This window comes from Saccoglossus kowalevskii, chromosome 2 (genome assembly GCF_978046115.1).
Source record: "Saccoglossus kowalevskii chromosome 2, keSacKowa6.1, whole genome shotgun sequence".
NCBI classification, from domain to species: Eukaryota; Metazoa; Hemichordata; class Enteropneusta; family Harrimaniidae; genus Saccoglossus; species Saccoglossus kowalevskii.
Window position 1 is genome coordinate 6,962,173 of NC_140642.1, and position 13,021 is coordinate 6,975,193.

Consider the following 13,021-nt stretch of genomic DNA (forward strand, 5'->3'; position numbering starts at 1 on the left):
CCCGGCTTCCAACTCCCTACTTCCCAACTCCAAAACAATTGCTTACACTTCTGTTAAATATCTAGACGTATGTTATATGTTATTCACCAATAGCTGCAATCCGTTGACGAATTACGTAGTTCTGGGTCTCGACTCTCAAAACTAAATAACCTGCAAATTCTTAATACAGTATACATTTGTATTTATAAACATGTGTTTACCATTAGATAGGATATACGCCCATAATATGCATGATTTATAGAAGATAATATTTGGTAATCGTAGTCCGAAATAACTATTAAAAATAGCTAGACGTTTCGAGCAATGGCTCTTTATCGATAGCATAGAAGAAAGTGTTATAACGTACAGGTAGAACATAGGAACGTAAGAACGCGCATGAAGTATAAGTTAGAATCACAAAAAAATCCACAATAGAACAAATAACGCGCCTTAGGTAGTGAGCTCAACAAATGAGTTGAACTGTTTGTTAATACCATGGGGTTCTTTAGTTCCAAGGCGGAATATAGTTTCCTCCTCGACACGCCTGAGCTGATTTTCGTTGCCATTGACAACACATACACCAGAAATAGACATATCTGTAATATTATGTCCACTAGAATTAAAATGAAGTGAAACCGGATAATAACGATTTTTTCTGTCTAGTTTGCCGTAGATGCTCAGCAAACCGATCACCCAGTCGACGAACTGTAGAACCAATAAAGAGTTTCCCGCATTTAATACATGAAATGCAATATGCAACATTCATAGTGATACAACTGAACGGATATTTGACCTCAACATCTCCCTTGGGACCAAATATACGATTAGAGTCTGTAATAAAAGGACAAGTATTACACCTAGGACGATTACACGGGATAGAACCATATTTCTCAGGGTCTCCCCTTTCACCCGTATGCACCAATAACCTCCTTAAAGTGCCTGTGCAATGCCCACCCTCACGTTTCCCATTTTAGATCTGTATCCCACCAGGTAACAATGGTGTGACACTCAGTTCGTCACCACTAGTTAATCGTCAATACAGCTCAACACAACCAGCTTTACAGGTGCCAGATCATCCAGTGGTATAACGTAATTATAAACGCGAAATTCCTAATGGTGTAGAACACTTGATTATGAGCGATTCACAGACATCCAATATCAACAATGCCAGATTAGCGAAGAACCAAATGATACTGTCATATAGAGGTGCTACAATAGATACAATGAAGAAAGCCATCCTGGAAAATGAATTTCCATCCTCTATGAAAAGTTTGACACTCAATATTGGAGGTAACAACATAGATAATGGAGGGCCTGTAGATGATACAATCAAGTGTTAGGAAGATCTAGTTCTGATTACTCATGAGAAATTACCAAACACAACCTTGTTCCTGTGTGATGTGACAAGAAGATTGGTCTGGGACAAACAACAAATGCATTCAATAAAGTCATTCAATATTGCCATCCTTTCAATGTGTGATACCGATACCAGATATCATATTAGTATGGCAAATATTGAGGATTGCAACCTTAGCAGCGATGGGGTGCATTTGAATAGAGGTGAAGGTACTACTCTCCTAATTAATAATATAAAAGCATTTATCCTGAACCACTTCTAGCTAGAAGCTCGTCCAGTAGCAACAAATAACAAACCAACTTACAGGTCTGACCATGAATCTGCTAAAAGAACTTACACCAGCTATTCTGCAGCAGCAGCTTCACCAATCAAGAAGAGAGTTGACTACCAGGGACGAAAATACAGATATGCTAATAAACACAACAACATCCACTTACAGCAATCACATCTACTTTCAAGAGTAATAAACCTTGAATCGCAATTGAACACAGCTAAAAAACATATTGTACCTTACCAATTGCTTAACATTGGCCATCTTAACTCAGAGGGACTACGTTACAACTATATACCAAATCCTTGCAGTCATGATCAAATAACCAAAGGTTTGTTAAACATTCAACAAACCATTAAGAACTACCATATCTATGCTGTCACTGAAACCTGGTTAGATGCTAACTCCACTGACTTACTGCCAACACCTGTAGATCACTTTGCATTCCATAAAATTAGGAACAAATCTGAAAAGGCATGGAGAAGTTCTGGTGAACTTAGTTTGTACATTAGGAAAACACTTAAACCTGGTGTTACAATACAAGAACAGTCTAGTGTTTACACTATGTGGTGTAGATTAAAAAAGACTATTTCAAGTTAAAGAAACACATCTTTTTATGCACAGTTTACATTCCTCCTGCAAATTCGTCGTATTACAATAGGATCAGTGAAGATCCTTTCAACGTTCTTTCAACAAGAAATCACCATGTACAAAGAAAAAGGGGACATTATTCTACAAGGCGACTTCAATGCCCGAACAGCAAACTTACTGGACATAATTGAAAATGACGAGAATAAATTCAACTTTGCACCAGTTAATTACCAGTGTGACACTAGAACTAAAATGCGACATAACATGGATACACATAAAAATGCATTTGGTACAGAATTAACTACTCTATGCAAAGCTAATGGTTTAATCATACTGAACGGTAGAAGTATAGGTGATAGACAAGGTGTGTTTACCTGCTATGAATGGAATGGTGCTAGCACAGTTGATTATGCTATTACTGATACCAATCTACAGCACCAAGTCATGAACTTCAAAGTACATGAACCCACAATTGCATCAGATCACTGTGCAATATCTGTCATACTTTAACTGCCAACCATCCATGCTATAACTAGCAACCCAAATCAACACCTATATAATTCTCCTAGTTATTATAAGTGGACAAATGAAACAAAAGATCTGTACTTGCTATACCTTAAGACTCCAAAAGGTGAAAGTGTTGTTAACAACTTTTTACACACAGATTTTTCAAATCACTCATCAGATGATATTGCCAGCAAATTCCAACATACCATTAAGCAACTCGCAAATGACTGTTTATTTGACAAGAATAAACACTTTAAATAAAGAAAACTCAGGAAGAAATCATATAAGTATACCGATAGAAACTGTAATATACTCAAACAAGAACTTAAAACATTAGCTAAATCCATACAGCACAAACCCTGGGATACTGATATGCACAACATTTATTTTACTAAGATAAGAAGAAAGCCTTTAAAAAGCATATTAAAACCATGCAAAGACAGCAATGGAACTCTTTTCAGGATAAAATTAATTTGTTGAATTCCGATACTAACACAGGTGATTTCTGGAATTTACTCAAGACATATACCAAATCAAGAAGTACAAGTCTAGTTTCAGATATCCCCTGTGACAAGTGGATAGATCATTTCCAGTCTATCAGTAATAATTCCAATATACCAGAGAATAGACAAGCTGAGATCCACCAGGTATTGACCAATTTTGAAAATCTGGACAATCTCAATTCCAGCATTAATAAGGAGATTGCTATGTCTGAAATTAAGACAACTCTGAAGAGGCTAAAAACAGGGAAATCACCTGGTTATGATGGCATACCAGCTGAAATGCTTAAATTCAGTAGTCCACATATTATTGCAGCCCTTCGTAAATTATACAACCATGTAATGGAGAAAGGAGAATACCCTGAAATATGGAACATTAATGTCATTACACCAGTTCACAAAAAAGATGATTCACTAAATCCAAATAACTACCACGGGATATCAACTAACAACGCAATAGGAAAAATCTTCAGCATGATTCTAAATGACAGAATAAACCAGTATCTACATGATAATGATATTATTCACAAGAACCAAGCTGGTTTCAGGAAAAAACATAGAACAACAGACCATATCTTAACACTGCATACCATGGTCAAAAAATACCACTCAATGAATAAGCCACTTTATTGCTCTTTCATTGACCTGAAAAAATGTTTTGATACAGTTTGGAGATCAGGACTACTGTATAAATTGCAAGCCAACTGCATTAATGGCCGTCTCTATAACATCATCCAAAGTATGTACAATAACATTACATTCTACGTTAAACTGGATGACAAGATGACACCAGCATTTCAGACTGATAACGGAGTAAAGCAAGGCTGTCCACTTAGTCCTACTCTCTTTAGTTTATTTATTAAAGACTTAGTTGAACTATTAGACAGTACAGCCATTGATCAACCAGTACTAGATGGACTAACAATATCCAGCCTCCTCTTTGCTGATGATATAGTTATCACTTCAACATCTAAAGAGGGACTTTAGTCTTCCCTTATTCATCTACATGACTATACTAATAGGTGGGATTGAAAGTAAATACAGGCAAATCCAAAGTCACGATCTTCACAAAATATGGCCACAGATCTGATAACATTGCTCTTAAATATGGTGACACAATTCTTGAAAAAAACAATCAATTCACATAATTGAGCATTACCTTTAATACTAATGGTTAACTCCACAAAACTATGCAGAGACTTACTGATAAGGCAAGGAAAACCAAATATTCAATTGGTAACATCTACAGTGAAAAGTTTAACAATATTAAGTTGAAATCCAAACTGTTTGACTCATTGCAATTACCAATTTTATTGTATGGATCTGAAGTTTGGGGTGTTTTAGAGACTGGTAAATGGGACAAGACTGACACAGAGAAGTTTCACTTAAATTTCTGTTGTCACGGCGCCAGGCAGTAGTAGGCATTAGTGGAAACGTAGAACTTGTCTCCTCGCTGGTCTGTAAAATGTGAAAATGTTTGTACATAATGTTTTTAATCCTGACATTTAAAGGATGGTACGTAAGTGCCAAAATTACACGATCCTGATTGTCACAGGAAATCGTAGATCCAATACAATCCGTTCTTGACATTGACACAACCTTGGCCAATGCTTTCCCAGTGACATTACGAGGATAACCCCGTTTTCTGAAATAATTACATAAATTCCTTGCCTGGTTACGGAAATCAGTATCATTGCTGCATTTATTGTCCACTAAAATTCCGACCGGTCACAGAATAGTGCTATTTGGGGTTCTCCGAAAATGTGTCCATCTTAGACTGTTTTGAGCTAGGATTAAACACTAGTTGAACTGCGATGTTAAAACATCATATTGGTAACAAAATATCCATACGTCAAAATTGTAAAATTAATGATATCGTCATAAAAATATGTAAATCTGATAGATATCCACCCATGGTACCTTTATATAACATATCAAAGATGTTGGACAAAGTCAAAAATATTAAAAATTACAAAAACAAATGCCAAAAATAGATTAGAATAAATTAATAATATCATGTCAAAATGAACAAATCCAAGATACTTACATATAACATATCAATGCAATCAGTAAAGACTGTTCAATCAACAGAGGTGTCAGCCTCACAAAAAGTGGTTTATTGCTATGTAAGAAATGTGAAAGAATTTGTTTTCCTGTAGTTGACAATCTAACAACTACTGTTGATCAGTTTGATGGCAGTATAGATACTAATGGTTCAACAGCTTGCATTACCCATATTATTGTCATCTGATGCATATACACTGATTCAGAAGATGAACTGTGATGGTGAAGGATGCCACTTTCAATTGTCACTGAGGAAGCAAGTGGAAATTGACTACTTGAACTGAAATTGATCAATCACAGGAAGAGAATTCTAAGAGTGAACCACCAATGATTATCAATTGTTGGCGATTCTCTTATTGGAGATGTTAAATCAGAAACATTGGTCAATACTGATGTAGTACTACCTATAAATGGTGCAATGGTTCCGAACATTGGTATTGCAGTGAACGATATGCTTGATTACGTCATGTAGTTGTGCACTGTGGCACAAATTGGATTAATGTGCATTCACACCACAGCCAACAAATGCGAGACAGTTATAGAATCAATCAAGACTTACAATGAGAATGTTAATGTGTATGTGTCAGGCCCATGCCATGATTAGATGGTATTCCTATGTTGAATGTTGTTTTGAGCAAAAAAGCAGACGAAATGATTTGTACATATATCAATAACCAGGACCAGTCGGCCAATTTTGAATTAGATTTAAGCAGAGGGTTTTCAACCCACCTATGCATTTAGTTCATACCCACCATAGACTCTGGTCAGTCAAAATGACAATTTTGAACTTCAGGCATTAATCTCTGATTCAGCCAATGGCGGAGTGGGAAAACTAGGTCAAGAAAAGCCCATGACCTCACAGATATTCTTGCACGTCACATAATACATGAAAAAAGTCAAGTGGTCAGTGTCATCTTGCCTTATGTTCATCCGCCCTGTTTTCTTTGTATGAACTAGGTGAATAGGCAGGTTGAAAATCCTCTGCCTAAATTCACTACAGTCAATTACCCACCATAGACTTTGGTCAGTCAAAATGACTATTTTGAATTATAAGCCCAGAGTCAGACCCCGAGAGTTGGTGGCTTTCAGAGCAAAACAGAAAATAAAGGAGTACTCAAAATGAAGGGTGTCTCGTCCCAAGACAAATTTTACTTATGACTACCACCTAGTTAAGACCAGTAAAAAACGGTGTCTTACCTTGCCAGTGTCGTCCCATAGTAAAAGCATAGGATGATAGGTCGGCATTGCCCGAGGACGCTAGACCCAAACCCAATTTTGGGGGAAACTAATATTCCAAAAAGAAGAGGCCAAAACAGTTCTGCATTAGAGAATAGGTCGAAAGCGAGACCTGGGAAAGTTCAGGGAGCGCTGACAGGAGAAACTTCTCTGCACAAATATGTAGCCGAGACTGCTCTATTGCCTATGCACTGGAATCCCTGGGGTCGTCCGGCTGGATCAACAATCAAAGTCTGACTGCGTGTAATAATTAATAAAGACGTTTTGCGTTCTCCAGAAGCCAGCCTGTACGAGGTGGGATCAATAAGATCTCGGCCTCCCTCATAAAATGTTACAGAAGGAAGATTTTTCTTACACAATTTTTCAACATAGTCCCCTCTAAGTTCAATGCACTTTGTCCATCTATGTTCCAGTTTTCCTATTCCCTGCTGGAAGGTTTTATCTTGATCCAGTTTGGATAACATCATCATCAGTCTCAAAACGGTGAAATCCGATGGTGCCAGGTCAGGTGAGTAGGAAGGGTGAGGTAAGAGTTCAAAACCACATTCGGTTGCTGCTGCCACTGTCCCATGTGCTGTGTGGACAGGTGCATTGTCCTGGAGCAACAGCACACCAGCTTTCCTCTCCTTTTCTCTTTGATTGCTGTTCTTAAATGTCGCAGTTCTGAAGCATAGTACTCTCCATTGATTGTTTGATCCTTTTGCTAGTAGTCAATCATGATGACTTCCTTGTTGTCCCAGAACACAGAGGCCATCATCTTGCCGACTGACGCCACTCGCTTGAACTTCTTGAACATTTGGGGCACCCACCTTGCAGACAGCTTGCTCATCCCCAAGATGTTTGACAAAACATTTTGAACTGTGCCATAACTGATGCCTAGTGAATGCCAGATATGTCGGATAGTGGCACGTCTCTCATTCATTACCATGCGATGGATGGCCTCAACCTGATTGTTCCCAAAAGAGTTCTCAATGGTGGGCGACAAGGCTGACCTATAGCCGATTGCTGCATAGGATAAACCTAACTCATCAAACAGATGGAGTCAAAGGCTGTGTTGGTGGAACCCCTATTCGCCCTGGCCAAGATGTTGGCAGACCGCTCAGATAAACCTTCTGTCTGTGTGAGTCTACTGAGTGCCTCCATTTGTGTAAGTTGTACACTGCTGGGTTCATTGGTAGTGTGCCGTTTGGTTGGGACAGCAGATACGATATCCAGAAGCACTACCGATGTCTCGACTAACATTTCAAACAGTAGTGGAAACCAGGCCTTGGCTGGCCAATCGGCACCACCAGCGTCAAGATACAGGTGGGCTCCTATTGAAGTTTCTCCAGTACCTGGTGAATCAGGGGGAAGAGAGGAAAGGTATATGCGTCCATGTGGGTCCACGGGATCGATAATGCGTCCATGGCCAATGCTCTTGGAGTCGACAGGAGTGTAACATACATCAGGAGCTTGGCAGTCCAGGGTGTGGCGAATATGTCTATCTTGGGACCGTATCACAGTCGAAACAGTCTGGAGGCTAACCATTGGGGTACCTGCCATTCCATGTTCTGGAAACGGAGTTGCTGTGAGCGTCCACTTGACTGTTCTGCACCCCTGGAAGGTGGTGTGCAGTTAGCTCCACATTGCTCCGCCAGAGCTGACAGCGACGAGGATTTTTCCCCCCTCCTTGTTGATGTAGGAGACCACCGCTGTGTTGTCCGTGCGAAGCAAGACTCTGTGGACGCAAACTATGGGGAGAAAGTGTGTGTGCTTTCAGTTTGAGTCAATTGATATGGTGGCCCTGAATCCAATGCAATATTCCTTGGGCTTGAATTATTCGTCTATTAGGTGTGCTCCCTAACCTGTGAGGTAGGCAACGGTGATCAGAGTCATAGCCGTGGCGAGAGGATCCAAGGGGATCCCATGCCTGAGGTTGGCAATTGCCATCCACCAGGGCAAGGCATCACTCCCTTTGTCCAAGAGAGTTACTAGTACTCGCCTCTCCAGTTACACTGGCACAGGGCCTCTAATAAGAAAATGTTATCCTACCAGACACCACGTCTTTCTGTTACCAACGGTCACATGAGGAGTACCTAAGAAAACTTGGTCAAACTGCTGACTGAATCACACCATTTTGCTCCGATGCACACTTGGTGCAGAGAAAAGAGAGTGAACATAAGGCAAGATGGCACTGACCTCTTGACCTTGGTCATGTGAAGTGGAAGAAAATCTATAAGGGTCTATGAAGAAAGTCATGGGGCTTCCCCTGACCTAGATTTCTCTCTCCATCATTAGCTAAATCGCAGACTAATGCCTACAGTTCCAAATAGTCATTTTGACTGATCGGAGTCTGTGATGGGTAATTGAACGTAGTGAATTGCCAAAAAATCTGATGTGCATCAGTAATAGCAAGGTCAAGAACAAGTTTGAATGAAATCAGCCTAGGTATGCCTAAAAAACAGTTGATGACATTTTCAAATTTCAAGGCCTGTCCCAGAAATTATGTCGGACGAATGGACGGACAGAAGAAACCCAACCCAAAACACAAGTCCCTGCTAATCAGCGTTCACCTTGTAATATACAGTTGTACTTTTTTGTTGACTACTCATGTGTACACAAATTTACCAACAAGAAAGCCACATCATATCTTGAGAATTATAAATTATATATACAGAACACTGTTCAGATGAAATAATCATTTTTATTATAAACAGCAAGGTAACCATCACCTCAAGCCAGTTATAAGTAGGAATATGTGAATATCTGGTGAAATAGGTGATTATTCATTACAACACAAAAAGCAGTGTGCAAAGTTTAATTTCCCTATATATAATATTGAAAATATAAATATTGGAGATGTTTAAAGTAATCCAATTAATGAACAAACCTGAAAAGTTGGAACAATTTTGAGCTCTTAAATTATGTGCAAGGCTGCCAGATCCTGATGATTATTAGACATATTTTTGGAAAGCAAGTTGAATTGGAAAACCTTTTAATCATTATTTCATAAATTACTATAGATATTAAATACAGGGAAATTCATCTAAGCTTGGATATCTGCATCAGAAATATTTGTAGCAATTAAAATCTAGACACGAGACACCTATTATGTCAATAAGAGAAAGAAATTATTGTCCAATACAAACATTGGTTTTCACCACTAGTGTAGGAAAATAAACGACCAGAATAAACTAGTAAATGGGACTTTTGTTTTTGTTTGCAATTGACAACATATATATTTATTTACATGCAGTTATTGCAAATATACTAGCATTTTACATCCAGCCGGTGAAAAATAGGTATTTCTATCATTACAAGTATGTTGATGTTCAACAAATTTAATTATAGACTCAGGCAGACCATGCTAAGAAGGGTATTAATCTCCAACCATAATTACATGTAGCAATGGCGGTGGTCTGGAAGTGTAACCATAACAACCATGGTCAACTATGAACTACCAACTATATACAATGTATAGAAAAACAGACATAAGTGATATTTTTATGTATTTACTTCACCAATTACAACATGAAAAAAAAACTAGTTTATAGTCGAAAGCTGGTTTGCCTGGGAGTAGAAACATTGCTCATGAATTTCAAAAACAAAGTACAAATTATAATTAAAATTCAAAATTAATAAATCAATAAATAATGAGAAATCAACATACAGTTTTAGTCAGTTGGAACTGAAAATGTCTAAATACAGAAAATTAAAATGCGATGCACTAAAAGAACTAAAGTTGAAAGACCAAGGTATGCAGAGTAAAGTTGGTCTACCAATCCTGAGTGTGTTCCCTCAAAGTATCAATGACCAGCCTGGTGAAATAAAACACTTTTCAGCTAGACATGTCATATAGAGGTATAACATCACTGAGAATGGGTGAAGCAGCTTAAACTGAAATAAAAAAAACAGAGATACATCACATTAAAAATTGTCAGTGTCAGATGATAGTAAATCACTTATGGACAAATGAGGATTGTTCAATGACAATGAACTGTCATGTGCCGCGCATATGTAGTTGAATCACTAAAATTGTAATGAGCAACCGCAATCCAGTATTTTGAATTATTCTACCAAGTTTGAACAACATCATGCAAGCAATCTCAGAGAAACAGTTGTTAAAATGACATTTTTTGTTGGACTGAGAACTTTTCAACTGTTGCCTAATTTAGAATTTATTGGCAATCAAGGCCTTTCATGCTTGCCTGACACCTAATTAGAGTGATGTCTAAATAAGAATACTTGTGGTACTTGTGTACAAACTTTCAACTGAATCAGGCGATATATTAGCGAGAATCAACATATAGGTAGTCATGAATAAAAACAAAATGGCCACCTATCAGCCATTTTTATTCAAATCTCAAAAAAATATGACATGCACCTGTATCCCAATATGCATGATCCTAGTACAATGTTTAAATAAAATTCATCTGTTCATTCCCAAAAAACAGTTCCCGACAAGCATCTTATTTTAACAAATTTGAGTATACTAGATCACTGATACATGTATGTTCACTTTTTGTTTAATTTCTTGAAAATGCTCAATTACCTATGAAAACCAATGATCAGCAGTCAAGTATTCATTATCTGCTTGATAATGCATTCTCAATTCCAGCAAAAATCTTCTCATACTTGGCTTGAGTGTCAACATAGCCATCTCCATTCTAAAAAAATAAAGTCAATGATGTGAGTAGTTTATCAAAAATCTTAATTGTTTGATGAAATGAAACCAATTTCCTAGTTATCATTTACCTCTGTCACAAAAATAAAACAATTTAAAGCAGATTATCAGATACATAAATCTTCATTAGTTTTTTCGCTTTTCAGTACAGCTTCAAATATATGGATTGTTACTATGGTCTGTCCTAACTGTGGACAAACTGCAAATTACTTTTTTTATTTATACTACCTGACAACACCAATACATACACAAAGACATAAACCATTTGCACATTATGTGCTGGAATTACCTACCTTCTTGGAGTGAATCAACTTCCCACTTGCTTCAATTTCCAACCACCCTGTTATTGTGGGTGTGGCTTTAGTACTCTGTAAAAATAACCCACATTTTACGATCAACATTTATGGCACTATTTGCAGTTGCTAAAACTAAAAATTCCAGTAAATTAAAGTAAAATAAAAAATATGAAAATGAATAATTATATATACATGTACAATATAAAAAAAAAAAAAACGAAGCCTAAAGTAGGATGGCGGTTGTCGTGCCACGTACTGTTTGATATGGAACTCGTAGGGACGTACACAACACATATAAAACACAATGTTTACATGAAATTTGAACATGCACAGTGCGACAACCACTGCCCTTCAATTATAAGCAACACAGTTTAAGCAATTTATTTTGTTACACTTCATAACTAACACACAAATTATATGTAGTACTTACAATGTCCAGGATACCAGGGAATTTTTTCTCAAGATCCGCTTTTATTTTGCGAACCTAATAAATAAAAATTGATTACAATCATAAACTGTGTTTTTTTCAATGACTATTCAGGAATCCTCCATAGACCTGGATACATGATAATAAAGCTTTGAATATTACCGAATATATATCTGGTTTTAGCCATTAGAGAACAGTTAAATTTGTTAAAAAGTAAAAAGAATGAATTGCAGCCACTAAAAGTGTAAAAATGAATTTTCAAAACATTTCTCAAGAGGGTAAAAGTTAGATCAGCTTCTGTTCTGTGAACAAATTACAGTTTTCAACAAACAATGCGAAAACAAAGGGCTTTACCTGTAATTATGTAAATGGGCAATTTTCCAATAGTGAAAATTATTTCCTGTTTATTTTATTCCTGTAACTTATTTCAAGTTTACTGAATGTGCATTGTGTAAGATGATAAATTAAGCCCATGTCATTTCCCAAATTAAATATGCAGTAAACAGACATTTAAAATTAAATGTAAAATAATAGATAAATCTAAAGTGCAAAGAACACAGATAATAGAAATAAATTTGTGCAATTAAAACAAGTGTCTTTACCTTGGATCCATATCCTCACCCGCCTCTGAAAGAAAATAGTCAAAAATTAAATTAGTGTCTTTGACATACCAAATTATCCTAATAATTGCTAATTAATATACAAACCATGTTGATAGCTACTCCTGTATATGCTAAATATTGTGAGTCTACAGTACAGTCCTTGGTTAAGCTGTAATGTACACGTTCTTAGATAATGAAGTGACAAACAGTGCAAAACAGTGTGACAGCATTATTTTCAATGATTTTTTTATTTGTTAATACCTTGTTAATGGTTAGCCAAAATGACCTTTGTTATACCATATACACACTTTAAAACACGTATTTAAAACTAAAAAAAAAATGCAATAAATTTGTACCTCCAATTTCTTCCATATTTCATGTGCTTTGGGAAGGTCTCATTTCAATTTTGTGTCAGTAATCACAATGAATTTTTAATGTTCCACAGCAGCGCGCACCGAGCCCATAGAAATGCCCATAGCTCCGCCCCCGAGGATTGGATTGTTTGAGCTATTACTTATAAAAAAAATG

At 37.0% G+C, this 13,021-nt stretch overlaps 1 protein-coding gene across 1 annotated transcript; it reads right to left on the reverse strand.

Moving 5' to 3' along the window:
- Nucleotides 1-9,980: 9,980 nt before the first annotated feature.
- On the reverse strand, nt 9,981-12,865 carry LOC102809586 (selenoprotein W-like). Its single transcript, XM_078006958.1, has 6 exons — nt 12,850-12,865; nt 12,494-12,507; nt 11,895-11,948; nt 11,462-11,536; nt 11,037-11,151; nt 9,981-10,381 (listed from the first exon to the last, which is right to left on the reverse strand). The coding sequence occupies exons 1-5, from the start codon at nt 12,863-12,865 to the stop codon at nt 11,071-11,073; spliced, it is 240 nt and encodes a 79-aa protein (XP_077863084.1). The 3' UTR covers nt 9,981-10,381; nt 11,037-11,070.
- Between the last annotated feature and the right edge of the window lie 156 nt (nt 12,866-13,021).